At 43.3% G+C, this 27,076-nt stretch overlaps 2 protein-coding genes across 2 annotated transcripts; one reads left to right on the top strand and one right to left on the bottom strand.

The window, feature by feature from the left end:
- Positions 1 to 1,977: 1,977 nt before the first annotated feature.
- adoa (2-aminoethanethiol (cysteamine) dioxygenase a) lies at positions 1,978 to 9,521 on the top strand. The gene is made up of 2 exons (XM_034107801.2): positions 1,978 to 2,566; positions 6,242 to 9,521. The coding sequence occupies exons 1-2, from the start codon at positions 2,231 to 2,233 to the stop codon at positions 6,698 to 6,700; spliced, it is 795 nt and encodes a 264-aa protein (XP_033963692.1). The 5' UTR covers positions 1,978 to 2,230; the 3' UTR covers positions 6,701 to 9,521.
- A 3,334-nt stretch (positions 9,522 to 12,855) lies between these two features.
- Positions 12,856 to 15,340, bottom strand: egr2b (early growth response 2b). The gene is made up of 2 exons (XM_034107800.1): positions 15,005 to 15,340; positions 12,856 to 14,699 (listed from the first exon to the last, which is right to left on the bottom strand). The coding sequence occupies exons 1-2, from the start codon at positions 15,171 to 15,173 to the stop codon at positions 13,534 to 13,536; spliced, it is 1,335 nt and encodes a 444-aa protein (XP_033963691.1). The 5' UTR covers positions 15,174 to 15,340; the 3' UTR covers positions 12,856 to 13,533.
- Positions 15,341 to 27,076: the final 11,736 nt, after the last annotated feature.

The following is a 27,076-nucleotide window of genomic DNA, read 5'->3' on the forward strand; positions in this document are numbered from 1 at the left end:
GAGACAGTCTGCACACACACAAGTAAAAAAGTAAAAGTAAAAAAGCCCAAAATATATCATTTTCACTCCGAGTGGGAGGATGATAATTTTTGTATCTATTCCAATTCAAAGTCCATTTGTCTCATCTGCAATGCGAGCGTGGCTTTATCGAAGAAGGGTAATTTAGGAGCGGCATTTCAAAACAGTGCTCAAACGCTACGAGACGAAATTCCATCCTAATTCTGCCCTACGCTCCAAAAGGGGAGGGGCCTGAAAGGACAGCTAAATGCACAGCAGTCCATTTCCACCAGGCCCAACAACAAGAGCAAGGCTGCGACCATAGCATCTTATGTTGTCAGTCACGTTCTTGCGAAACACATGAAGTCTTTCAAAGACGGCGAAGTTGTGAAAGAAGCTTTCCTGGAGACTGCCGACGCGCTTTTGGGGACAGTAAAAATAACAGAAGCATTTCAACAGGTTTTTGATCTAATAAAAACTCAAGTTAGATACCGTTATTAATCAGCTGTAAGTTTTAATTTGTTTGAACTTATTCATTATAATTATTGTACAAAATGGTATAAGAATGCAAACTTAAATTGATTATAGTCTATTATCAATGCAGGTTAAGAAACTAGTGTTGCTTGCATCCTATTTTAAAAGGCATTTCTTTTTATACTCGACTAAAATGCAACAAAAAAAGGGTTTGATTCTATTAATTTTGTCTTTTTTATTGCACTTTGGCAGCAGATTCCTGTGTAGCTTCAGATCTGAGTTGTCTTATTACTAGTAAGCCTCATTTATACTTTTGTAGCAACACTATTTTTATATAATGACAAAGAAAGGGTTCAGTCTTTTCTTTTTTTCCTGTGTCATATGTGGCAGCACTGTTCAATGTTTCTATAAAACATTACCCACTGTAGTGACGTGTGAATAAACTCCAACTCTGTAGCCTATCAACAACACTGTTGTGTAACTTCAGTTAAATACTTGTATGTGTGTAGATTAGAAAGAGGTAAAATAAAGGATCTGCAGTATTTTATGGAGTATTAAAGGTCAGTTTTTTACAAGTAGTGTGTATTTACCTGGCAGTCAGTAATGGCTACGCCTCTCTATTTGGACTGGTAGATCTCGGCAGACTGGCAACTTTAAAAGTAGCTCTCGGTTCAAAAAAGGTTGGGCACCCCTGCCCTAAAGGGTGTACTTTGAGGGTTTGTGACTTTGCAGACCGTTTACATGCAGAACAACCTTCATAACACACAAGGGGACGGGTAATAATAACCTTTAAATTGTATTATAAAGAGCTACATTAGGATATAGAGATAGAGAGAGATATAGTAGCCTATTAGATGCACTCACTATTGATGTGAAAAACATTTCATAATCATAATGTATTTTGCAACTGCAAATGTTATGATCACAGCCCACACAATTATGGAGCACATCTTTTTAAATTATTTTATGTTTTTTTTTAATGGATTCAATAGTTTAATCATTTATTTATTAATTGGAATATAGTATTTAGGTTGACATCAACCACAGTAGCCTATGTGATAGGGGCTAGGGGCAATTGCAAGTTAATCGCACCTGTGGTTTCAAATCCTGATTCTGGTAAACAAAAGAAAGTTCCTGGTTATAATTCTAAGAACTTGTAAAGTGAGAATGCTGCAGTAGCAGAGATAGAGGATGTGATGTTATACGGGAGGACTTCCCGGAGTTCATTGGCCTGTTCGCTCTTTCCTTTTTGCAACTCTTTTCAATCTCAGGATGTCTGGGTAATGTAGTTCCGCTGAAATGCAGGCGTCATGGTCTATATTGTTTCGAGTCTGTTAGAATTTACCCTAATCCTACAAACGCAACACACGTATTTCTGATAAATACGATTTGATCATGCAGTAATTCATTTTTCACGTTACGTGAATTATTTGACTTGAACGTGTTCTAATAAAACTCCATATCCCACAATGCTAGTAGTTCAGTGCCCAGGCTCGGTAATCGCGGACGAGGTGGCGAGTGGGTGGAAAATGACTGGAAGGAGCTGTTATCCGGGGCTACAATGAGATATTAGCACCATGAAACGCGTTTTATTTTTTACTTAAGTCGTCTTTTATCTTTTTCGACCTTTGAGCGTCCACCTCTGGAGGAACTCTGTTGACATTAAAGCATTTGAAAGGCATTCTAACACTGTTTTCTTTGCGTCGGAAGTCTCGGAACCCTACTCGCAGATAACCGTTAGTTCTTTTCCGCAGCCAGGATGCCGCGGGACAGCAGAACTCCTCTCATCCAGAAAATAGCAAAACAAGCACACATCACCTTCAAAGGCTGGAAGCCGTCCGCCAACGGAGATAATAAACTATTCGCGGAGCAACAAGGTGAACTCGTGTCTTTAGTGACTACGGTCAGGGCGGCTGACCTGAAAATTGCTCCCCGGAAAAGCAACTCAAGCACCGGGGCAGCGGAGCTCCAAAGCCCCCCTGTCACCTACATGCATATCTGCGAGACGGAGGTGTTCAGCATGGGGGTGTTCCTGCTGAGGAGCGGAGCCTCCATCCCGCTGCACGACCACCCGGGCATGAACGGGATGCTGAAGGTGAATACCACCTCCAGTCTGTGGCCTTCAGCCGCCTCTGTCCTGCGTCTGCCTGTCACTCTACTGGAGCTAGCTACTCACAGCTAGCTCACACAAGCTCACACAAGCTTATGTCCAGAGGTGGAAGTAGTACTCAGATTATTTACTTCAGTAAAAGTGCTAATACCACACTTGATAATGAAAATGAAATATTAGGAGTGAAAGTACTCATTACAGGAAAAAACATTGATATATTTGAAACATTTAAAATAGCAAAAGCAGCAAAATGTCTCATTTCAAACGCTGGAATGGGAATGGAAATGTGAAATGTGTTTGAACCATATTTGAACAGATAACTTCTTGGCTGAATTGCTGCCAACAAATGTTCTGTTAACCCACTCATGGTTTTAGTTACTTATTGTTGGGTGGTTCAATCTATACCAAACAATCATATTTTAAAGTTTTTACTAAGTATTGAGTGTCAACATCTAAATGTATAAAGTAACTAGTAAATACATCTGTAAAGTTAATGTAGTTAAATGTACACAATTGGCTTCCAAAATGTAGTAGAGACCAAGTATAAAGTAGTCAAATTAAAGTGTAAGTAGGCCTACCTCAAATGTTATTAGTAACTTTCCACCACTGCGTATGTCTCACACAAATTGAGAAGTGACTTGTACTGGGTTTGTGATTCAATTCACAAAGTAAATGAAGTCATGAAGTTCAAAACTAATTAAGTTCCAACTCAAATTCACCAATGGTTATCGGACCCTACGTGTGAGGTCTAAAGTTACCTTTGTCCAAATCGAAGTGGGGCAAAGTTAGAGATTATAGTACATTTAGTTTGTGGTTATTTTTCTATGCCAGAGAACATGTCATATAATCATAACTATAACAAACTTATTATTAATAATTTATATACCATTCAAACAGAGTTACAAAGAGAATAAAATCATCTTAAATCTAAACACATGTTGGGGATCACCATGTTACATTCTCACATGCATGGGCCCAATGGCATCATGGGCCCCTGAACATAGAACTGGCAAACCGCTAGGGTTTTTTCTTATGATTTGATATTGTTATTTTATTTATTAATCCCAATAACTTGTTTATAATGATATGTGAGACATTGTACCTAAAGGTCCCTGTGTCATGTCACTTTTTGCAAAGACAGCATTCAAATCCCACATGCCCATTATATACGAACTGTGACGGCATTACGAATAGATTGAAAGACAGGGTTAGGCGGTTAGTAATCTGCGGCCGCGAGCTGTTATGTGCCATCATGACGCGCATGGTGTTGAGGGTCTAACAACTTCAGCAGCTACATTACCTACGGTGCGTTCGTTAACAGTAATGGCCCGTCCACACTACAGCTTCAAAAACGGTTTCCAACGTGTCTGCCTATTCACTTTGAATGGGGTGACGTCACTTTTCGCCGAACTGCATTGTGGGAAGCAGAGCGGAGCTTTCCTGGCGTTTCAGGCTGCAAAAGTTGAGCAATGTTCAACTTTTGAAGCTTCTGAAGCTTTCGGTGGAAGCGTCAGCCAATCAAATCATATGCCAGTAAAAGCTCTAGCCAATCAAACCGCTGCTTGTGTGTCAGGGGCGGGAGATCCATGTGATTGGTTGTTGGTCGAGCTTCAGACACGCCCAGCTCCAAGCTTTTTTTGAAGCTGTAGTGTGGACGGGCCGTAACTGTGCGGACCGGAGTCACTGTTAGAACAGTGCAGGTATTCAGAGCAGAGCTCCCTGTCGGAGCGGCAGAGCGTGATGTGCACAGAAACGTTTTTCTGTCGCAATATTATTTAAGGAATCGTTGAGCTAGCTAGCTAGCATACATTGTCACTATCTGCTAACGTTAGCTTTAGGCTTAGTTTTCGAATCGTTTTTTTCATAGCCTATAAACAGAGGTCGTATAAGTATAGATATTGTACTAGAGTAAAAGTAGAAGTATTCACATCTTGTTCTTGAGTCAAAGTAGAAGTACTCAGATCTTGTGCTAGAGTAAAAGTAGAAGTACTCAGATCTTGTACTAGAGTAAAAGTAGAAGTACACAGATCTTGTACTTGAGTAAAAGTAGAAGTAATCAGATCTTGTTAGGGATGCACGATATTGGGTTTTGAAACCGATACCGATAACTTCCTGCTTCTCAAGACCGATACCGATAACCGATAATAATATAATATATATATATATATTAAATGTACCTGTAGTTTTTGCACACCTGGTGGTAAAAAAAAGACTAGTAGTGAGCAAATGACATGAGCATTACTACTATGAACAAAACAAAGCCAAGAACAGTTCTGACTCTTCAAAGTGACCATATTTATTTTCCCAAATAAAGTTCTTGCCTTTTTCAAAAGCCTCGTCGATAGGTAAAAGCCCCGGTGCCTTTGCAGCTGGCTTTGGATTCGCCGCTAGTTTAGCAGCGCAGGCGTCTTCGTACGCTTTTAACACACCATCGTAGCCATGGCGATGTTTCAGGTGACTGATCAGGTTGGAAGTATTGTAGCTCGTTGCCTTTTTCCCTCCTCGTGGAACTTCTGCATTTCATTTGTTACAAATAGCAAGCGAACTATCTAACTCTGAAACTTTGAAATAGTCCCATACTACCGACGACATGTTTGTTTACTGTCCTGGCTTCACGGCCGCATGCCATTTACGTCACAGCCAGGCACGAGTTACGGAGCGCTGGATTTGTGAAGAACTCCCCTCTTCCTAAACCACTAATACCACAGTACTGGCAAAACGGGAGGAGCGAGTGAAAAACAAGCGCCCCTCATCCCAACCCACCCATACCGCAGGATCTGTTTCTTTTTTTTACCCAAAAAATATATTGTATTTTATCGGGGCTATTAATACTTTTATCGGGTTTATCGGGATGACGTCATAATTCCTAATATCGGCCCGATAATTATCGTGCACCACTAGATCTTGTACTTGAGTAAAAGTAGAAGTACTCAGAACTTGTACTTGAGTAAAAGTAGAAGTACTCAGATCTTGTACTTGAGTAAAAGTAGAAGTACCAGAGTGTATGAATACTCTGTTACAGTAAAAAATGACAGAGAAGACATTAATTGCAATTGTTGAGTCTTGTAGATACACTGTGATCTGTCAGTTGTAATGTGCATACATGATAAACTGAGGCATAAAAGTGTTAAAATAAAACTTTTCTGGTTGTTCATAATTATTTGTAAAAAGATTATTGGTTATTATGCTATGATTTTACTGGTCCGGCCAACTTGAGATCAAATGTAGCTGTATGTTGTCCCTGAACTAAAATGAGTTGACAGCCCTGATTTAGAGCGCCAAGGGAACACCATGTTATGCACAGAGACAATACCATGTGTGCTACTTCATATGAGAAAGGGAGTCATCTGGGTGTACACCGAACAAACTGAAAACATTTAATTACATGTATTATGTCAACAGATTTCACATAACTGTACTACGTTAGTTCAAAGTAATAATATTACGTTTGAATAAAAAAAGATTAGGTGCAACTTAATTGTATTGTTTTCAACTAACCTAATACAGTTGTGTGAAATTAGGTGACATAATACATCTAATTAAAGACAACACTTCAGTGTTCCAGTGCAGTGAGAGGAGCACATGACAGCAGACCTTACATTAAATAACAGTGTCTCAAGTGACCAGATACAAGGTAACCGTTTCCTGTCTCATGTGCAGGTCCTCTATGGGAAGGTGAGCGTCCGCTGTTTGGACAAGCTGGAGAACAGCCTGAGCGTCGGCAGCGCCCCCTCCCAGCTGGAGCCTCCGCTGGCCCTGTACCAGACGTCGTCCCTGCGGCGCTCCGTGCTCCGCTCCGTGGTGGAGCTCTCAGAAACCAGCGGGCCCTGCCTCCTCACCCCTCTGCGGGACAACCTCCACCAGATCGACACGGTGGAGGGGCCGGCTGCTTTCCTGGACATCCTGGCCCCTCCGTACAATCCAGACGACGGCCGGGACTGTCACTACTACAAAGTCCTGCAAACTGTGTCTCAGGTGGGGCCGGAGGGGAAGAGCAACGAGGAGCAGCAGGGAGAGGAGAAGGAGAAGCAAGAGGAGACATGGCTGCTAGAGATCCCTCAGCCAGAGGACTTCTGGTGTGGGGGGGAACCGTACCCAGGCCCTGCAGTCTCTTTCTGATCCGAGGGGCTGCAGAGATGGTATACTGATATTCATCCACACATTAGGGTTATCACCTGGAACTCAGGGATTGGTGCCTTGCTCGGGGGCTAGAGGCTCATAGGAACAGGATTGAACACATCAGGACCTCTTCACCTTCCACGAGTTACCTTTCAGTCCTGAACACTGAGTTGACACGAGAAGTTTGCATTGCAGACCGTTATGTTGCCTTCTCCACACATGAACGTAATTCGCCAAACGTTCTGTGGATGATGGGATGTCACTAGGGTCTCTGTGTTCGTGAGGCTTGGAAAGCCCTTTACATTTGAGTTGTTCACTCTTCCACATCGTGACGTGTCTTAACTCCAAAGTCTGTGACGACTACACTGCCTTATTTGTGAATATGAATGTATACTTTAGAGCTGTATTTCAATGGTAGACACTCATTTCTTCTTCCACAATGCACACTTTATATATGCTGTATTTGTATTTGATGCGTTTAACTTATTCCACTTACATGATTCCTACACAGGCCAGGGGCCTCGTTTATAACGCCGTGCGTAGGATTCACGTGGGAAGGTTGCTCACGTAGTAGAAATCCAAAAAATAGGTACAGAAATGTTCCGACATTTTCCGATTCACCAAACATTGCGTACCGGCGAGGAAAGTGCGTACAGCACTTCCTACGCCGGTTTCCCTTTATAAATCACAACCGACTCGAAATGCGGTGCAGCTTTTGCGGGCTTCACGTAACGCCCAGATTCGCCTATAAATAGTCAAAGAAACGCCCATTCATTCATCCTGACTGACTTTATGAAGAAGAGCAGGAAATGAGGACAGAACAGCTAAAGAAGACGTCTCACACCGTGTCTGATTTTGGTTATTTTGGGGAGGTGGAGATAAATCCTATTGTTTGGTGGATGCAGTTTGAACAGAGTAGCAGCATGGAGGTCGGATCGTCACCAAAATAAATAAATAAGTGGTCCGAAAAAGGTTCATGACAAAAAAATACACATAGCCTATAACCTTCCTCAGGCAGTGTGTTTGCACCGGGGACAGGAGACCCCCCCCCTTGATGAGAAACTGTAAGAAGTGATCGGGGAATCCCTCCGGAGTGGAGTCATGACGACTGGATCTGAATTATGTTTTTGTATTTGTTGGTTTGTGTCCCAGCTGTCGGTCAGCTGTGCGCAGTCTCCACTGCAGCCTGTGCGTCTCAACCCCCGTTCTCGTCTCTCCCGTTTTTGTGCTTTTGTTTTACCGCACATCTTCCCGTCAAGTTAGTATTTTATAAATCGCAAACATTACGTAGAAACTGGCGTACGCCATTTTTTGAGCGTATATCCCTCCTTTATAAATGAGGCCCCTGGTGAGCTGATGTTCAGCTGCTTGTATCACATCCACAGCGATAGGGCCTGTGTGATGCCTCATGTGTAAGCCTGATGGAAGTCTTAAACCCAGACCAAATGTATAGTCTATGAAAATACATTATATTTTTAAAATGTAGCTATTTTAGAGAATGTTTGCATTTCCCTATATATCAAAGAAACACGTGTACACTTTGTTCACTAACTCTTACATGTAGCTTGGTAAACACTATATCATTCCAGTGTGTGTGTCTTTATTTGACATCTCTGCAGACAGCGGCTCAGGTCTACAAGCCGCTCTAAAGTGATGCTGTTACTCTGATGTTCGATGTGTGTGCAACAATAAAACACATGGTAGTAATCATGGACATCACGTTCGTAGTCCTGCAGTGTTGTTCACTTTCCGGATTGTAGTCAGCGGTCCAATCCTTGTGACATGATATCCTTCTGAGACGTGAAGGCTTGTTTTTGAATGTTGTAATATTAGAAAAAAACGCAGCGTCGACTACATGCTTTCCGTTTTCTACCGTTATGATATCACCACATTTCATGTTGAGGCTATAACCACAGGTCTGTGAGCCAATAGGAAGCCAGTACACTACAAAGCCTCAGAAGCAGAGCACGACTCCACCCACTGTCTATGTGTATCTGTTTGACAGTCTTTGAGTCAATGAGCACAATTCACTATTTATATTTAATTATAACCATTGTGCTGGACCAGCGTTAATGTTAGCATGTCTCACAGCCCTGACGCGCAGCAGTGAGTTAGTGAAGATGTGAGGTCTACAGTCGGGCGGTGGTGATGCAGACAGGGTGGAGGCGTGTGGTTTTAACACTTAGAAGAAGAAAGTGAAACCAGTGCAAAGGAATGTCCTTAAGTCAGTGTGAGAGAGAGGAGCTCCAGCAGGACAGCGACCCCACACACAGACCAGAGCCTCGAGGAGAAGACGAGCAACAAGGTCCACGTCCTGAGAGTCTTCTCCCACTCTGAGACACCAAAGAAGATGGGCCGCACGACTTAATGTATGCAAAGTATAGCTTTTAAAATGTAACAAACTTATATCTGCTGTTAAACCTTTGAAATTGAAATGAGTTTATCTCTAAGCGGATGGAACTCCTCTAAAGCAGCTCTTCTGTGTCCATCAGCAACTCTGTAAAGATTTAGTTATTATAAACAAACGGCTTCCTTTCATTATCTTTCAGAATATATAACTCTTAACGCTATTACTGCACTTAAGTACTTTTGACTTAATAGGACATTTCAGAGGGAATCTTTGTACTTTTTCTACTCCACTACATAGTTATTTTTATTATGAAGATGTACGACCATTGTTAATATGACAAGCTTGTAATTGCAAATGCCTAAACTTTTGTACTCTTATTTAGGATTTCCATGCAGGACTTTTACTTGTAATTGCATATTTGTACATGGATATATGCATTTTGTACACAAGTAAAGGATGTGTTTACCACTACTTGACACAGTGCTAATATTCATGTCTGCATGTCCACACACTTGTTCACACACTTGCTGCACTCCGACAGAGTGCAGTCAGTCAGGTCAGCGGCAGCCGCTCACGTGAAGCCATTATCCTCAACGTTCAGAGCCAGTCTCTCAGGCCGGCTGACCAGGGGGTACTTGTGGCGCAGCGTGAACGAGAACAGTCTTCATTAGCGGCTCGTTCACATTTCAGATGGGTGTCTTTCTCTCATGGTCGGATGCTTCGGTGTCACACTCACTAAAGACTGCTGTCACTTGTATTTATTAGGACATGTTCCATCATCTGAACTCAACCACATGATAAGAGGAGAGAAGGTGCAGTGTCACACACTGACACATCTCTTCCTAGAGGACTTTAAGTCCATTTGAAATCATCTTAAATCATAACTTTTTTAATTATTGATTTCTATTTCTGTTGTGTGTATGTCTTTAACCTTGCTACACACAGCACCTTGCTACACACAGCACCTTGCTACACACAGCACCTCGCTACACACAGCACCTCGCTACACACAGCACTTTGCTACACACAGCACCTCGCTACACACAGCACTTCGCTACACACAGCACTTTGCTACACACAGCACCTTGCTACACACAGCACCTCGCTACACACAGCACCTCGCTACACACAGCACTGTGCTACACACAGCACCTTGCTACACACAGCACCGTGCTACACACAGCACCTTGCTACACACAGCACTGTGCTACACACAGCACCTTGCTACACACAGCACCTCGCTACACACAGCACCTCGCTACACACAGCACCTCGCTACACACAGCACCGTGCTACACACAGCACCTTGCTACACACAGCACTGTGCTACACACAGCACCTTGCTACACACAGCACTTTGTATTGAATGTGATATACAAAGGAAGTTGAGTTATTAAGCATTCGCATAAATCAATTCATAAACATGTTACGCCACAAAGTGAAAGCAGATCGTGTTCACATGTACTTCCTAACACTAGGTGCTCCTGCGTGGACACCAAGGCGTGGAGGCTGTTATCAGAAGCCTCTTTGTACAAGAGGATACATTTCAGTACATGCACACACGCTGAAACAATCCTTATATCTGAGTACAATGACATGACGTGGGAAGGCCTGACATGACTTATAGACCAGTTATTTAATTGACTGCTTATACTGTACATGCTTAGTAAAGTTAATAAAGAGGGTTAAGGGGAAGTGTGAGCAGACGTTCAGTAGGGGGGGGGGGGGGGGGGGTAGGAGAACAGGGAGGTCTTTGTGTCACGACTTTCTGCAGAATAGGTCACTTGGACTTGCGGTCAACTCGGCGTCAGAAGAATAAAGATGTTACAGATTACAGCAGGCTTCATACCGCTTCTGAAAAGAGAAATGTGTACTCCATCCAGAAATCAAAGAAGAAGATTCATGTCTCTTTAATCTGTGTGTAGGGGGGGGGGGGGGCTATCCCTCTATTAGGAAGCGGCACCTTCCTCTCCAGAGCTACTAGACCCCAGACCACTGTGAAGTATTGGACTCTCCCACGGTGCCTTTGCTCAATGAACACACAGTCCTCTCTGGTCATAAAGGCTTTCAGCGGACATCCAGCAAGTCAATGAAACAACCAATCATTACTAATTATTCAAGACACATGTGACTTTGTATTTCATATTGTGTTAAATAAAGAAATGTTGAACAACCTCACCACAGTCCAGTCGCTTCATCCTGGGTCCCGCTCGCTCACACATGGAAGTGACACATGGAAGCGACACATTGCTACTCCTCAAGATGCCGGAGATGCAAAGGGAGGACGTAAAGTGAAGCCCAATGAAGTCCATACCACAGAGCACGCAGAGCACAGAGCACACAGAGCACACAGAGCACACAGAGCACAGAGCACACAGAGCACACAGAGCACAGAGCACACAGAGCACACAGAGCACACAGAGCACACAGAGCACACAGAGCACAGAGCACACAGAGCACACAGAGCACACAGAGCACACAGAGCACAGAGCACACAGAGCACACAGAGCACAGAGCACACAGAGCACAGAGCACACAGAGCACACAGAGGACACAGAGCACACAGAGCACAGAGCACACAGAGCACAGAGCACAGAGCACACAGAGCACCACAGAGGCACTTTGGGAAAGTAGAATAAGCAAACAGCAGAATGACCCATAAGATGTTTTGTTCACAGTCATTCTTTATATATTAATATTGTCATGACACATATCCGCACATCTAAATGTAGAATAAAGCTTTTAGTTTTGACTTTAGGTTACTTTTAGGTTTTCTATAAGGTGTTTTCTTCACATAATATCAACTCCTAAATTAAACTGTGCATTTGTAAAATGTAGGCATGAGTAATCATTGACTCAGGAACCTTTAAGTGAGAGCTCTTAAGGGGAGAGCCACATGCTGATGTCAGGGGGTGCAAACAGGGCCAGAGCCCCTCCGCAGAGGGACGGTGCAGTGACACGTCACACGGACAGAGCAGATACAACCACCAGAAACCACCAGAGCTTACACTTAAGCATCACAAGGCGTCAGCTGGTCAAAAGCAGCGCGTGTTTCTACTGAGCTCCAAATAAAAGGATTGAACCATTATGGAGTCATATCACAAAGTCTGCACTCCATCTTTAACGTAAGGGACTTGGGCTTTATCAAACTAGAGACTACATTGGACTGTTTAAGCTTTTAAGGGATGTTTGAGTTGTTTTAAATCAATATATTATAAGTTAAGGGTACGCAAATAGAAATAAAGAGTAAGGGAAATTGAACATATAAAGGATGCTGTATTTCTCGACCAACATTTGATTGGAAGGCTTTAAAACAGCATTAAGACCTTTATACTGGACCATCTATTTTAAAAGAATAAAGATAAAGTGAATATTTTAAATGTAAAACATTACATGGGGCTTAAGTGCGGTATTTGGACTCGTGACCTCAGTATCTTTCTAAGTCTTTGCAAGGCTGCCTGAATATGGTGATATTGTATTCTTATACTTACACCTTTATTTCTACGTTCTTCTAAACAGTAGTTTAAATAACTATCCCTTATATTGCATTTCAGGGGTTCATCTATTCTAAATGATAGTTCAGCACAGAGTCTCTAAACACTGTTTGTGTCACCTCTGAAGTGCAGCAGGTCCTAGCTGTTTAGAACAAAGCGCTAGACCTAAATAAAAAGCGAGTGGGTGAACGCTTTGAGTCAGAGTGTGTTGCAGAGACGCTGGGTCCGTGCGCGCATCTCGCGTGACTGCGCTGTGCTCGAGTCATGAGTAATAAAACAGTCTGAGATGTTTATCATTCACATATATTTAATAAGTCTCAAAAGACACGTCACAACAAAAGGGTCAAGTCGGTAAGAGTTCAACATATTTACATTCCAACACTGTTTTACACACGAACCACAACTGTTAGACGAGACGACACGTGTACAAAAATAGATTCTTCAAACTTTAAATAAGGACAATGTACATTGCATTAGAAGCGTCCTTGAATCAGTCAGTGTACAAAAAGACACAACGCAAGGCACTAAAGGGGAATTATATCATTACAATCATGTTAGAATGAACACTTCAATAACTTAGACTGTTTTCTTTCTTTAAAACGTTATTGCCGTTATCTCACATGTATACGCGCAGCCTGTTGCGCGCGCTAGTTGGCCTATGAGTTGGCAAAATTAAAAAAGTCCCCTTTATATTACAACCGCCTTCATATATTCTTATGGATGAATGGCTATTTATTTTATTTTCAGTAGACTGTACAGGCAAAGTGCATTCGTGCCAGTCTCTCCATCAGTTCTGGAGACGGAATGGGTGGATGTGCGTAAAAGCGCACCACTGCACAGAAGATCGTGTTCGTTCCCATCCTGCAGGCTATGCTGCTCTCTTTAGTTCACAACATTCAAACACACCGAATCATTATTTAAAAGTCATTTTCTTTAAGTGGTTAGTGTGCACCACGCTGCCATGGTTACAAAAACGTTTTCCCGGGAAACTATGAACACATCCCGCCAGATGTGCTGATGGCGCCTGACGGCCGCTCCAACCCGGAGCTGCCGGAGGAAGAGGAGGACGAGGAGGACACAGTGGAGGACTTCCTCTCCTTCTGTCTCAGGTGGATCTTAGTGTGTCTCTTCCTCTCGTCGCTCCTGGCAAACTTGCGCCCGCAGAACTCACACGCGAACGGCTTTTCTCCCGTGTGCGTGCGGATGTGCGTGGTGAGGTGGTCGCTGCGGCTGAAGTTTCGCATACAGATGCGGCACTGGAACGGCTTGTGTCCGGTGTGGATCCGGATGTGTCTGGTCAGTTCATCGGAGCGGGAGAACCGCCGGTCGCAGCCCTCCGCCGGACACGGGTACGGCCGCTCGTGGATGGGCGTCTTACTGGGTCGGTTAGGATACTTTCTGGGCCGCAGGATCGGCCTCAGGGGCAGGTTCTGAGGGCTGTAGGCAGAGGGTAGCCTCGTTGGTCCACATTCGGAGCCGCCAGTACCCGGACCCCCAAGCGTAAAGTTCCTGATAGTGTTCAGCGGGGTCAGAGGTGGAGGGACACGGAAAGTGTCAAGCGGACATGGACCGAACGGTTTCCGATCTTGGATACCTGCAGGGTGCATGTCCCGTTGGCAAGCCGGCTGGAAGAAGCCCGAGTAGTCGGGGATGATGGGGAACAGCCCAGGCGCGTCGCTCCCGGGCTGCTTGGGCGAGGAGTAAGAGGGCGGCGGGTAAGAGGCGATGGGGCAGGTGGGGGACAAAAACGCAGAGGGGTCCTGGTACATCTCTCCACAGCCAGAGGAGGAGTACGGAGGTGGAGGAGAGTACATGTGGTGGTGGTGGTGGTGGTCTATCTCAGCCTGGTTCTGAGCCGCCATGGTGCAACTCAAATTTCCGCTGGAGAAGTGATTGGGAGATCCAGAAGAAACCGGGGAGGAGGACGCTGAAGAGGAGGGACAAGGAGGTGGTGGTTGGGCCACGTTAAAGAGGCCCGAGACGATGTTGATCACTCCCTCGGGGTTCCAGTTACCTGGATACTGGGAGTCGAAGGAGAACTTCCCCATGTAGGTGAAGGTCTGGTTGCGGTGATGTGCGGGCTGAGAGAAGCCGTTGGAGTATGACAGGTCCAGAGAGCGCTTCTCCATGCTCAGATCTGCACTCATCAAGCCATCTGCGGACACAACACAACAGGTCTTTAGTGAGGCAACACAAACCTGATTAAGTGTTCACACCGGACAGGACATTGGGCGTAAGCGAGAGAAAGCCGCTGCGCTTTCCCCCTCATTACGCACGAAATATGGTCTTATTACCTTTATATAAAAAACATATTGGACAGATTTTCTTATAATGGATTGAAATGCAAAACAACATTTTGAGGATGAAGATTTGTTTCTCTTCTCACAATTATTGAAACACACATAAATGCCTTGATGAAAATGTCCTTCATAGCCTTCGCTCCAAAGTCTGTGATCTTACCTGCCATGTTGATCTGGTCGTAATGAGCTCCCAGGTCTCCGTTAGGGAAGATAGCCACAGAGGTCTGCAGGCTGGAGCCCATGTCATCCACCGGGTACACGCTCTCTGCTGCGGGGTGCACGAACCCCCCGAGATGCACAGGCACCTTCTCCAAAGTTTTAGCCGTCATTGTAACGATCTACAATCGCTCTCTCTTGTTTGTATGTTCTTTTCCTTAAAGGCTTTGAACAAATCAGAGTGTGTCGCGCTGGGTTACCACTGCATGTCTCTGCCTGTCACCGGGTGAGAGAGGATGCACTCCGCGTGTCTGGCGCGCCTCATGCGCTCTGCTGTGAATGTCAACAGCGCGTAAAGTAACTCTATTTGGGAACAGTGGCCCTGGCACTAGTATGTTTATATGGGGAACCTTTTGAATGCAGCTGCCACGTCATTACCCATATATGGAGTGGGAGGTGCAAGGAGAGAGGCGCTGCCGACGCTGATTGGCTGGAAAGCTCCGTGACGATTTCAAAGGGAATCACTTGTCAATGGAAGCACCCGCTGCTGCAGGAGAGATAACCCGGACTGTTTCCACTCGCTGATACACTGAGATCAACTCCTACAAAACAACTCATCAACACAGCCCACCAGAGTGAGCGAACGCATCTCTAATTCTTAACATTTCCTTTACAAAATATTATTTGTTATACATGTATTCTACACTGTATTTTATATCGTTCTGATATAGAAAGAGGAATTCCGGTTTCTTAACCCATAAAAGGTATAATCCGGTAAGCAGGGGGACGTCCCCATACTCCCATATTTGGTTTTGATTCCGGAATATGATCATCGGAAAGTGACGAGTTCTACCGATGTGAGCAGAGAAGCCTGGCACAACCACAAGCTGCGCCAGGCTGCTTGGAAACTTGTCAGGGTGATTTGACTATGCTCTAGGAAAAAGAGATTCAGTTCACTGACGAGCTCAATATAGTCACCAAGAGATATTTACAGCGAGGGAAAGTAAACACTTTTGTGTAAAGGCGTAGGTGGTGGGCCATGTGAAATAACAAAGCAGAATGAATGCTATAAAACACCGATGGTAACACAAATAAGGACACGTTTAATTTATGTTCGTTATAAAAAAATATTTATATACGTATTACCCTCGTGGGATGTCTGATTTTGTTATAGATCCCAACTTGCCCCCAATCTAATATATATTTATATTTAAAAATAGAGGAATTATAACAATAATGTGTGCATTATACTCCAGAAAGTAACAGTCAATATGTAGGCCTGCAAAATAAAACTAAACAAAAATAACACTGTTTATGATATGAAAAGGGATTGTTTTACTCTCTATGTCTCCTTATTTAGAGTATATTTATATGAAATAAATAATTTCCCTTGCAGCCTTTTGTACTCTCCATAAATATGTTTGATGCACATTGTTCAAGACGTGTTTTCTAGTCCTGGGAGAGTTGTGTGCCCTCCTGTGGCCTCATGGGGAACTGTGCCTCCACCCCCTCTCTTCTCTCTGTTGGTCTGGTAAAAGTCCCCCCGTGGGTGGATACAGTTGACAGACAGACAACAGATACAACTGGGCAATTTGGGTGGAATATAGTTTCCATGTTGTGTGTTGGAGCCCCATTGTGTTGTGATCTAAATATAGTTATTACTGAGGTGAGGGTGTCAGCCTTTTGAAGTGAGTTTTGATGATGTCAAAGGAAACCTTTACTGGGCAAATGGATAAATAAAACTGCAGAGGTTTTTTTAAATACATCATATTTAGCAAACTATGATTACAAAGCGCCCTACGGGACGACAGGGGACAGATACACACCCATCCCCATTAATCATATTGCTAAAGTTGGTTAACATGATAACCAACTCATGATAAAGTCATCCTCGTGATTTATCCACCAGAGAAATGATGACATCAGACAGGAAGCTCTTCAACTCCCATTCTGTGTGATGATGATGGATCTATAGCCTTAACAGTGGGTTTTAGAAATACGGACATTATAAACCCTGGAAAAGGCTTTTATAGAGAAGGAGGTTCTTTTATTTGTCTTTCTGAGGCACTTTTGCCCAGATAGAAATATCCTGACATTCAGACATTCATTATGCACAGAGGATGCATTGCAATGCTTTTTGGAAGAACATTTATTTTGTTATTTTTTGGTTTATTTTCCTATGAATGTTCAGCAATTAGAGCGATCGGTGCGCCTTCACAAGCCCCTGCAGAACCTGCTATATACACACTGATAATGAGGGTTTTACAAAAGGTATAGCACATCCATGCTCCCTGGATGATGAACCCCAATGACTTTGGTGACTTTGTTGACATTATCCCAAATATAAATTGCTCTATTGTTTTGGTATGACGGATGACAGACAGTCGACAGACACACACCAGAAAGGACTTACACTGCCATGCTGCGTCACTTCTTAGAACTACTGTTTAACTCTCACTCTTAGCATCACTGCCACTGCAGCTGCTTGTGTTACATACTTGAAACCCTGATATCATCAATCCTGCTTCACAAGTAGTTATGTGTCTTTCCATCTAACATAAGGTGTGACTAATGAGACAAGTGTTTAAATAGCTTCAGAGTGTCTCATTCACACACACATCCCACACATTAATCAGCACACTAGTCAATAAAGCCTGTCAATAACAGACCTATCATTAAACACATGCCCGAGTGTGTGTGTGTGTGTATGTTTGTGTGTATGTTTATGTGTGTGTGCGTGTGTATGTGTGTGCGTGTGTGTGTGTGTGTGTGTGTGTGTGTGTGTGTGTGTTGTGTGTGTGTGTGTGTGTGTGTGTGTGTGTGTGTGTGTGTGTGTGTGTGTGTGTGTGTGTAAGTTTGTGTGTGTGTGTATGTTTGTGTGTATGTTTAGGTGTGTGTGCGTGTGTATGTGTGTGCGTGTGTGTGTGTGCGTGTGTGTGTGTGTGTGTGTGTGTGTGTGTGTGTGCGCGTGTGTGTGTGTGTATGTTTGTGTGTGTGTGTGTGTGTGTGTGTGTGTGTGTATGTTTGTGTGTATGTTTATGTGTGTGTGCGTGTGTATGTGTGTGCGTGTGTGTGTGTGTGTGTGTGTGTGTGTATTGTTCCTGACGTTTGAAATAAAATTAGCAAAAGCTGGTATGTTTTTTTTTTTTTTTGATGTTAAACACGACCAAAACTGAAGTTATTGTACTCGGCCCGAAGAATCTACGAAAACAAATTATCTAAAGATATACTAACTATGGATGGCATTAATTTGGCCTCCAGTGAGACTGTAAGGAATCTTGGTGTTATATTTGATCAGGATTTATCCTTTAACGCCCACATAAAATCAATTTCAAGGACCGCCTACTTCCATCTACGTAACATTGCAAAACTCAGGCATATCTTGCCTCAAAACGATGCAGAGAAACTAGTCCATGCATTTGTTACTTCTAGGCTGGATTATTGTAACTCTTTATTATCAGGGAGTACCAAGAAGTCACTCAAGTCGCTTCAGCTGATTCAAAATGCTGCGGCTCGTGTACTAACCAGAGTTAGGAAAAGGGACCACATTACTCCTGTTCTGGCTGCCTTACACTGGCTCCCTATAGAACACAGGATAGAATTTAAAATTCTTCTTCTCGCCTACAAAGCCCTTAATGGGCAGGCGCCATCTTACCTTAAAGAACTCATTATACCCTACTGGCCTACTAGGGCATTGCGTTCCAAGAATGCAGGGTTGTTGGTTGTTCCTAGAGTCTCTAAAAGTACAATGGGAGCCAGAGCCTTTTCTTATCAAGCTCCACATTTGTGGAATCAGCTTCCAGTTTGTGTTCGGGCGGTAGACACCCTATCCGTTTTTAAGAGTGCGCTTAAGACCTTCCTTTTTGATAAAGCTTATAGTTAGGGCTGATTAGATTCAGCCCCTAGTTTTGCTGATATAGGCTTAGTTTGTCGGGGGACATCTTACTTCTTCCTTCTCTCTGTCTGTACCTGTGTCCTCTCATGTTCCCATTAACCCAGCTTCCCCACATGTCTTTCTTTTTGGTGTCTATATACGCCGGGATCCGGAGTCCTGGATGGTCCTGCGGTCCTGTGTCCTGGATCGCGAGCCCTAAACAGATGTCTATGAAAATATATTTCCAATTAATTCTGCTATGAATTTGTGTTGAGTCATTTTACGTTGAAGTCTAACCGTACAGTAGGACACTTTCAGTTCACTGTTCGCAAAAGTTCACACAAGAGGACGTATTTAATGCTGTTCAATGTAGTTTGGAGCCTTTAGGTTATGGGACATGGACTGCATTTATATTGCACGTTTCCAGTTTTTATGATAACTTTTACATCTGCAAGTCAGCATTCACCCATTCCCACATAATCATACAGAGGACACACAGTCACAGAGGACACACAGTCATACAGAGGACACACAGTCATACAGAGGACACACAGTATACAGAGGACACACCAATATGTTGACTGCAGGTCAGCAGGGACTGGGACCAAACCACCACCTGTGGATTGGTGGAAGAGCGCTGCATGCTGAGTCACAACCACAGTTAAAGGCAACTACACACTTGTGTTGAGTTGTGTGTAGTTTCTGTTTGTGATTGTGTTGGTGGATCGGTGTGGAGGGGGAGCTGTCCCACAGAGCTCCACTGCATGAGTGTGTTTGAAACTGTAATGTGGGTCTGGCCTGCAAAGAACACAATAAAGAGTCAATAAAGGCTCATCTCAAAGATGGTGGATTCATTGAGGTCAGTGCCCGACAGCCCCATACAGTTAATACAGTACACATCCTAGGACCCCCCCCACAGTTTGGCCTGGATTACATCTTCCGGTCTATGAGTAGCCTTGAACTCCTGATCCGCCCTGTACATGCTCACAACTAGAATGCTACCATGCTGATGTTTACCAGGTACAATGTTAACACCATAGTGTAGAGGGTTAGCATGCTAACATTGGCAAATTAGCACAACAAATGTACCACAGGTAAGGCGGAGAATGTGTAATTTACATACATTGGATAGCAAGATATTTCAGTGCAACCAAATATTGCAACATTATTGAGAGGAAAAGCCAGGTGTTCACTTAAAGTTGCCTCTCCTCGATACCATGAACTTCTGTACAAAACGTTTTGTAATCCATCAAATAGTTCTTGATATATTCAAGGTGTGACCGACCAACATATCCATTACCCACCGCACCACACCGTTAGCTGGCTACAGATTACGCATCTCAACATTAACATGACTTTCTTTTATTGATACCTTATTACAAATTGAGCAGTCTGATGACATGTCATCTGACATCACCTTTTAACTGTAACATATTGAGAAACCCAGGGGAAATGCCAGCACGGTCCCTAACATACAGCCAGCACGGTCCCTAACATATAGCCAGCACGGCCCCTAACATACAGCCAGCACGGTCCCTAACATACAGCCAGCACGGTCCCTAACATATAGCCAGCACGGTCCCTAACATACAGCCAGCACGGTCCCTAACATACAGCCAGCACGGTCCCTAACATATAGCCAGCACGGTCCCTAACATATAGCCAGCACGGTCCCTAACATATAGCCAACACGGTCCCTAACATACAGCCAGCACGGTCCCTAACATACAGCCAGCACGGTCCCTAACATACAGCCAGCACGGTCCCTAACATACAGCCAGCACGGTCCCTAACATACAGCCAGCACGGTCCCTAACATATAGCCAGCACGGCCCCTAACATACAGCCAGCACGGTCCCTAACATACAGCCAGCACGGTCCCTAACATATAGCCAGCACGGTCCCTAACATACAGCCAGCACGGTCCCTAACATACAGCCAGCACGGTCCCTAACATATAGCCAGCACGGTCCCTAACATATAGCCAGCACGGTCCCTAACATATAGCCAACACGGTCCCTAACATACAGCCAGCACGGTCCCTAACATACAGCCAGCACGGTCCCTAACATACAGCCAGCACGGTCCCTAACATACAGCCAGCACGGTCCCTAACATACAGCCAGCACGGTCCCTAACATACAGCCAGCACGGTCCCTAACATACAGCCAGCACGGTCCCTAACATACAGCCAGCACGGTCCCTAACATATAGCCAGCACGGTCCCTAACATATAGCCAGCACGGTCCCTAACATATAGCCAACACGGTCCCTAACATACAGCCAGCACGGTCCCTAACATACAGCCAGCACGGTCCCTAACATACAGCCAGCACGGTCCCTAACATACAGCCAGCACGGTCCCTAACATACAGCCAGCACGGTCCCTAACATACAGCCAGCACGGTCCCTAACATACAGCCAGCACGGTCCCTAACATATAGCCAGCACGGTCCCTAACATACAGCCAGCACGGTCCCTAACATACAGCCAGCACGGTCCCTAACATACAGCCAGCCCGGTCCCTAACATATAGCCAGCACGGTCCCTAACATACAGCCAGCACGGTCCCTAACATACAGCCAGCACGGTCCCTAACATACAGCCAGCACGGTCCCTAACATACAGCCAGCACGGTCCCTAACATACAGCCAGCACGGTCCCTAACATACAGCCAGCACGGTCCCTAACATACAGCCAGCACGGTCCCTAACATACAGCCAGCACGGTCCCTAACATATAGCCAGCACGGTCCCTAACATACAGCCAGCACGGTCCCTAACATACACCACAGTAGTGTTAATTTCGTTGACTAAAACTATGACGAAATATGTTCGTCAACGACCTTTTTTTCCATGACGAAAACGAGACGATGACGAGACGGCACCGACCGCAGTAAACAATAACTGTAACGAAATCATCATGCAATATCGTTGACGAAAAGTGACGAGACGAAAATGTAGTTTACTAAATAAAAACTATGACAAAATCTCTCTTTACTTTCGTTGACGAAAAATGAGGAGACGAAATATTATCAAAGATAACGTTAAATCTCTGATAGTCAGTTTTTCTCCCAGCAGTTCCATTTCCGGTGCTGCGGCAGAGCAGCAGCTGTTTCTGTGCTGCGCGCGGCGGTACATTTGAATTACACCGGGCAGCGGCACAATATGAACTGTCAGGAAGACTCAGGTCTAACTAAACATATTTAACAGAAAATAAAATGGCAACAACAGGGCTTAGGAGCAGTGGTCGCACTCGCGTTATCCGAATACCCCCCCGTCAGCGCGAGTGAGTGATACATTGTGCACTCGACGGATAATAATGGATTATGACGGATATGTTACGATCCTGTCCGTCAAAATGACTGATAACGAAAAAGTCTAAAGCCACCACTGCTTGGGAGAAAGAAACGATGTGATATTTGGGCCCATTTTCGCTACAATGAGGCGGAGAAAAAAAGCGAATGCATTGTTTTATCAGAAGGGAAGCAATGTGGCCATAACACAGCTGGTAAAACCACCACAAACCTGACCAGATACTCTCTGCAAAGCTGCTTTCTTAATCATTCAACCTGTGTTTTTCATCAAATAAGGACAAGATAATCTTATTTATTTATATACTAAAATGAGAAATTGTTGGTTTTGGCTAGACTAGTTTGACTGAAATGTTCTATATAATCTGATGACTAAAAAAGACTCAACCGTTTTCATTGACAAAAAGTAGACTAAAATATGACTAAAATGCTCAGACTTTTAGTCGACTAAATCTTGACTAAAATGTTTACTGTTTTAGTCGACTAAAATAAGACTAAAATGCTCAGACTTTTAGTCGACTAAAACTTGACTAAATAAAAACAGGATGATGTTGACTAAATATGACTAAAACTAAAAAGGAAATTTAACACAGGACTAAGACTAAAACTAAATAAAAAAATAGCTGACGAAATTAACACTACACCACAGACGGATGGTGTCTGTGGGTGTCAGGGGCTGATCAAGAGAAAAAGAAGGTACCAATACTAATAATATCACCATCAGATGGAGGATGTACTAAAATCCTTTATTCAAGTGAAAGTAGTAATACTTATGGGTTATGACTCCATTACAAGTCAAAGTCCTGAATTTTAAATGTTTTAATTGCAGATAAATACATTGTAAGAGCATTTACATTTTTAGATACAAATACAGTACTGCATCATATCATATAAAGAATGACATGCATTTTTTAAATATAAATGGTAGCTAGTAACTACAAGTGTAAATGCACTGGAGTAAAAGTGCAATACCTTTCTTCCAAAACATCGTGGAGTGGAAATATGAATTAGCATAACATGAAGTATAAAAATGACAAAATAGCAATAGTACGGTACAAGGCAAGGCCATTTTATTTATGTAACACATTTCAACAACAGGCCATTTGAAGTCCTTTGTAAAAAAAAATGCTAAAATAGAAAAAGACAGATATAAATACAAGAATAAAAGTTACAGGGAAGTGTAATATATGAACAGTTATATCATTTAAAAGAGGTAAGGGTTGCAGTGAACCTTTTCTGGTAGTTCATTCCAGATGCGTCAACAGTTAGTTTACAGAACTAAGACGAGATGAATTATGTCTAATGATCACCAGAATACACTTAGGGTCAAGTTTAATGAGGAAAAATCCATTATCTTTAAAGTTAAGAAAGCAAAGCCTTATTGAAACCAAAGCATACTAATGTCATTTTCAGGTCACAACTTGACATTAAGGTCTATCTGGCTCTCTGCTTTTGAACTTCTTGACCCAGTAAAGATACACCCTTTTAAAGAAAGCACATTTTCTTCCACAAAATACAAGCTGATTCACTTTCAATACTTACCACTCATGTTTTACCCCTGCCATGAGTTTAGTTTGAGTGAATAAACAATTATTTCCTTGCCTGTTTAATTGTCACACATCAAGAAAAAGCCCCACACTGCATACAGTTTGCTTTTGTTGCCCACATACTTTCTCTGTGTGGGAGTACACATGTTGTGTTGATGTGTGTAAGGGTGGAGAGAGACGATGAGTGTGCAGCTGTCAAAGGGAGAAAGCTCATTTGGTTTACATTTCAATCTGACCCATCTTCATGTGACAGATCAACAGCAACAGGGCTGCCCCCACACACAGGCCTGTTGACTTTCAACGCCCATATTTGGAGCACTGACAGGCTTATGAAAGTGTTTCAAAGCCCCACGTATCTATAGGTTCATGCTTAATATCAGAGCATTCCTCCCAAAACCACGGCTTCACAAAACAGCCTAAAGACTTGGAATGACATTTGTTTTTAAGTGATTTTGTGTTTTTGAGTTATTTTAGAATGTAAGCATCATTTAGGTCGGCATGTGTCAGCCAGTCTGGCCGCTGCCTGGACAAAAACATTTAAAAAAAAAAAAGCAGAGCAGTAATGGGAAGCAAACTCTCTGGCAAGTTTTTTTTGTATTGAACATTTGTTTTTATACTGTATTTTTCATGTTCTTATATATAATATGAATGATTCATACTTGAATTGATCGATTTATCTAGATCTCTTTAAAATCTCTATATATTTGTCATGTTCACATGGCCTGTCCTCAGCTTACCCCATGTACCATAATGCCCCTTTCACACCAGCGCCTTGTCAGCTCCGGCTCGGAGCTAGAGCCTGAAAAGCACTGGGTTTTCCTGTTCACACCGCAGCGGCGCCGGCTCTTAGCTCCGGAATCCGCTTCATTTCCAGCTCCAAAAAATTGTCAGTCCAGAGGCAAGAGCTTTGGAGCTAAGAGGCGACGTCGCTTACGTCGAGGCGTGCAGGAAACTAAACCCACCTCCCATGGGTCGACTGTCAGCCTGCCTACAAGCAGTAGTGCCTATAAACACACTTTATAAAGTCAGGCAACACTAACCAGGCTTCGTGTGATTCTGTTTATTTGTGCCTTACTTTGACCATCCGTTCACTGTTATCGATCATTGTGGAGAGAGGCAGACGTGTTGTTTTGTATTATTGCAGCTATCGGATGCAAGTAGTCAGTTTAGCTTCGGTTGCTATGCCAACATCACCCGTTTTATACCAGAGAAACTTTCATAACAGCGTTGTGATACCAAACAGCGTCAATTCAGACTGACACACATTCACTTAGGCTAAGGGGAACTGGGGATATGCATCAGCTGCTTGTGTGAGTCGGACAGTGAATACTTTAGAGCGGCCGCTGCAGTGTGCGCTAACCGGGAGCTAACGGGAGAATAAAGTCCCGTGGAAGAGCAGCACTGCAGCGGTCGGTAAATGCTGCAGAAACACATTAATAAACAATGAACCACGGCACTCTGGAGCAAAGTATAAGGTTGGAGAAGTCGTTATTCAATTTATTCTGGCTTCGTGTGATTAAAAGCAACACGATCATCGACCCGACGCAGTTGTTGTTGTTGTTGTGAGCGCCGTAATGGGTGCCGTTGGGGAGCAAATCAGCGATGTAAACGGTGACGTCATGACGCAGCAGGGGCAGCTCTGGGGCGCCAGTGGGCCGTGTGCACAGAGCGGGAGCTGAAAAGGGAAACCGGAGCTGAACCAGAAAAGCTCCCGCTCGGAGCTAGAAACTGAAAAGCGCTGGTGTGAAAGCCGCAAGAGATAATACTTCTCCCACATCCTTCACAATTTCTATTATTCCTAAAGATGCAATGGAAAAAAATCCCTAACCTGAAAAATAAATCCCACAAACAAACAATATCTCATCCAGCTGCAGCTAACATTAATCCCAAGTGAAACAATAACACCTTCTCTAAGCAAACACTTACAATAGCAAACATGTATCGGAAGATATTCGTACTCAAAGCATGTATTTGAAGAGATATTTTGTGAATCGATTTTGATTCACAATTTTTAATTCTTTGTTCTGGTGTGTTTATTTTATATATTACATTTATATTTTAATTATATCAAAAATACCCCTGAGGTAATGAAAATAGATTACATCCCAAAAAAAATTGTAATATTACAAAAGGTTTGCAGAATATTATAGAATATTTTCTACATTTTGGGAAATGTAATTACTCAATCTCATTCTGAAGGTAAGTGCAGAACAAATGAATACCAGTCTTCAGTCTGTGTTGATTACAGGGCCGGAGTAGGACATGATTAGCCTAGTTTAGCATAAAGAGTAGAGCAGGGGAAACAGCTAGCCTGGCTCTGTCCAGAGGTACACAAATACACCAACCAACACTTCTTCAGTTCAATAATTCACATGTTATATATTTCACAAATGAATAGTATCTTCAGAGGGCAGGGTGGTTATACTTTTGAACTTTGGACAAAGCCAAGCTAGCTGTTTCCCCCCTGCTTCCTGTATGCATGTTAAACCATGCTAATCCCCTCCTTATTCCAGCTTTGTTACTCAACACAAAGACATGAGGTTGATTTGAATGATCTTGTCTTCTTTTTAAAAGAACAAAATTACTTATATCCTGAAGTAATCCATTAAAAATAATCCACAACATTCACAATATAGTGTAGATACTGTATGCAGTATTTGTGAATTGTTATGTATTCTATTTTCGGCCATTTTGTGTCTGTCTTACATGTTTTAGTGCTTCTTTATTCAAACTAGTCTGGACAGACCTATTACAACACATTCAAAGCCACGGCACATACACTGAACTTGAAACATTGAGCATACACTTTGATGCAGGGCAGCAGGTCTCTCAATGTCCTGCTCAAAGACACTTCAACAGGACAGTCTTTCTAACCGACACACCAATGAACAACTCTTGAGGTGGAAGATCATTACCCCTAAGTCACCGCTCTTAAATCCATAATTCTTTCTATAAAGCAGCTTTCCTGCTGCCACCATGACTGTTAGCTTTGTTGCGTCACAGCTTTCATCGCTGTCTGTGTGAAACATGAAAGCTAGTGGACGCGCTCTGATATCAGTCCAAGATAGAGGAGAACAGAAAAGAGAAAAGAGATAAAAGAAGGGCTGCAGAGTGGAAAACCTCTGTTATACGTTGTACAGAGACATGCCTTGTCTCAGAAGAGCGGAACAGCGGCTTTGTAGGGGGTTACACTGTTCAGAGTGCAGCTTTATGAATCTGCTTTATAAATGTACAGGAGAAAAGTTAAAAAAGGATTTGGACTGAAATCCAGTTTAGTCAGGCTGAGAGAACACAACCACACACTCCAGACAGACTGTGCATCATTGCTAGCTAGCTTAGTGC

This window comes from Pseudochaenichthys georgianus, chromosome 19 (assembly GCF_902827115.2).
Source record: "Pseudochaenichthys georgianus chromosome 19, fPseGeo1.2, whole genome shotgun sequence".
NCBI classification, from domain to species: domain Eukaryota; kingdom Metazoa; phylum Chordata; class Actinopteri; order Perciformes; family Channichthyidae; genus Pseudochaenichthys; species Pseudochaenichthys georgianus.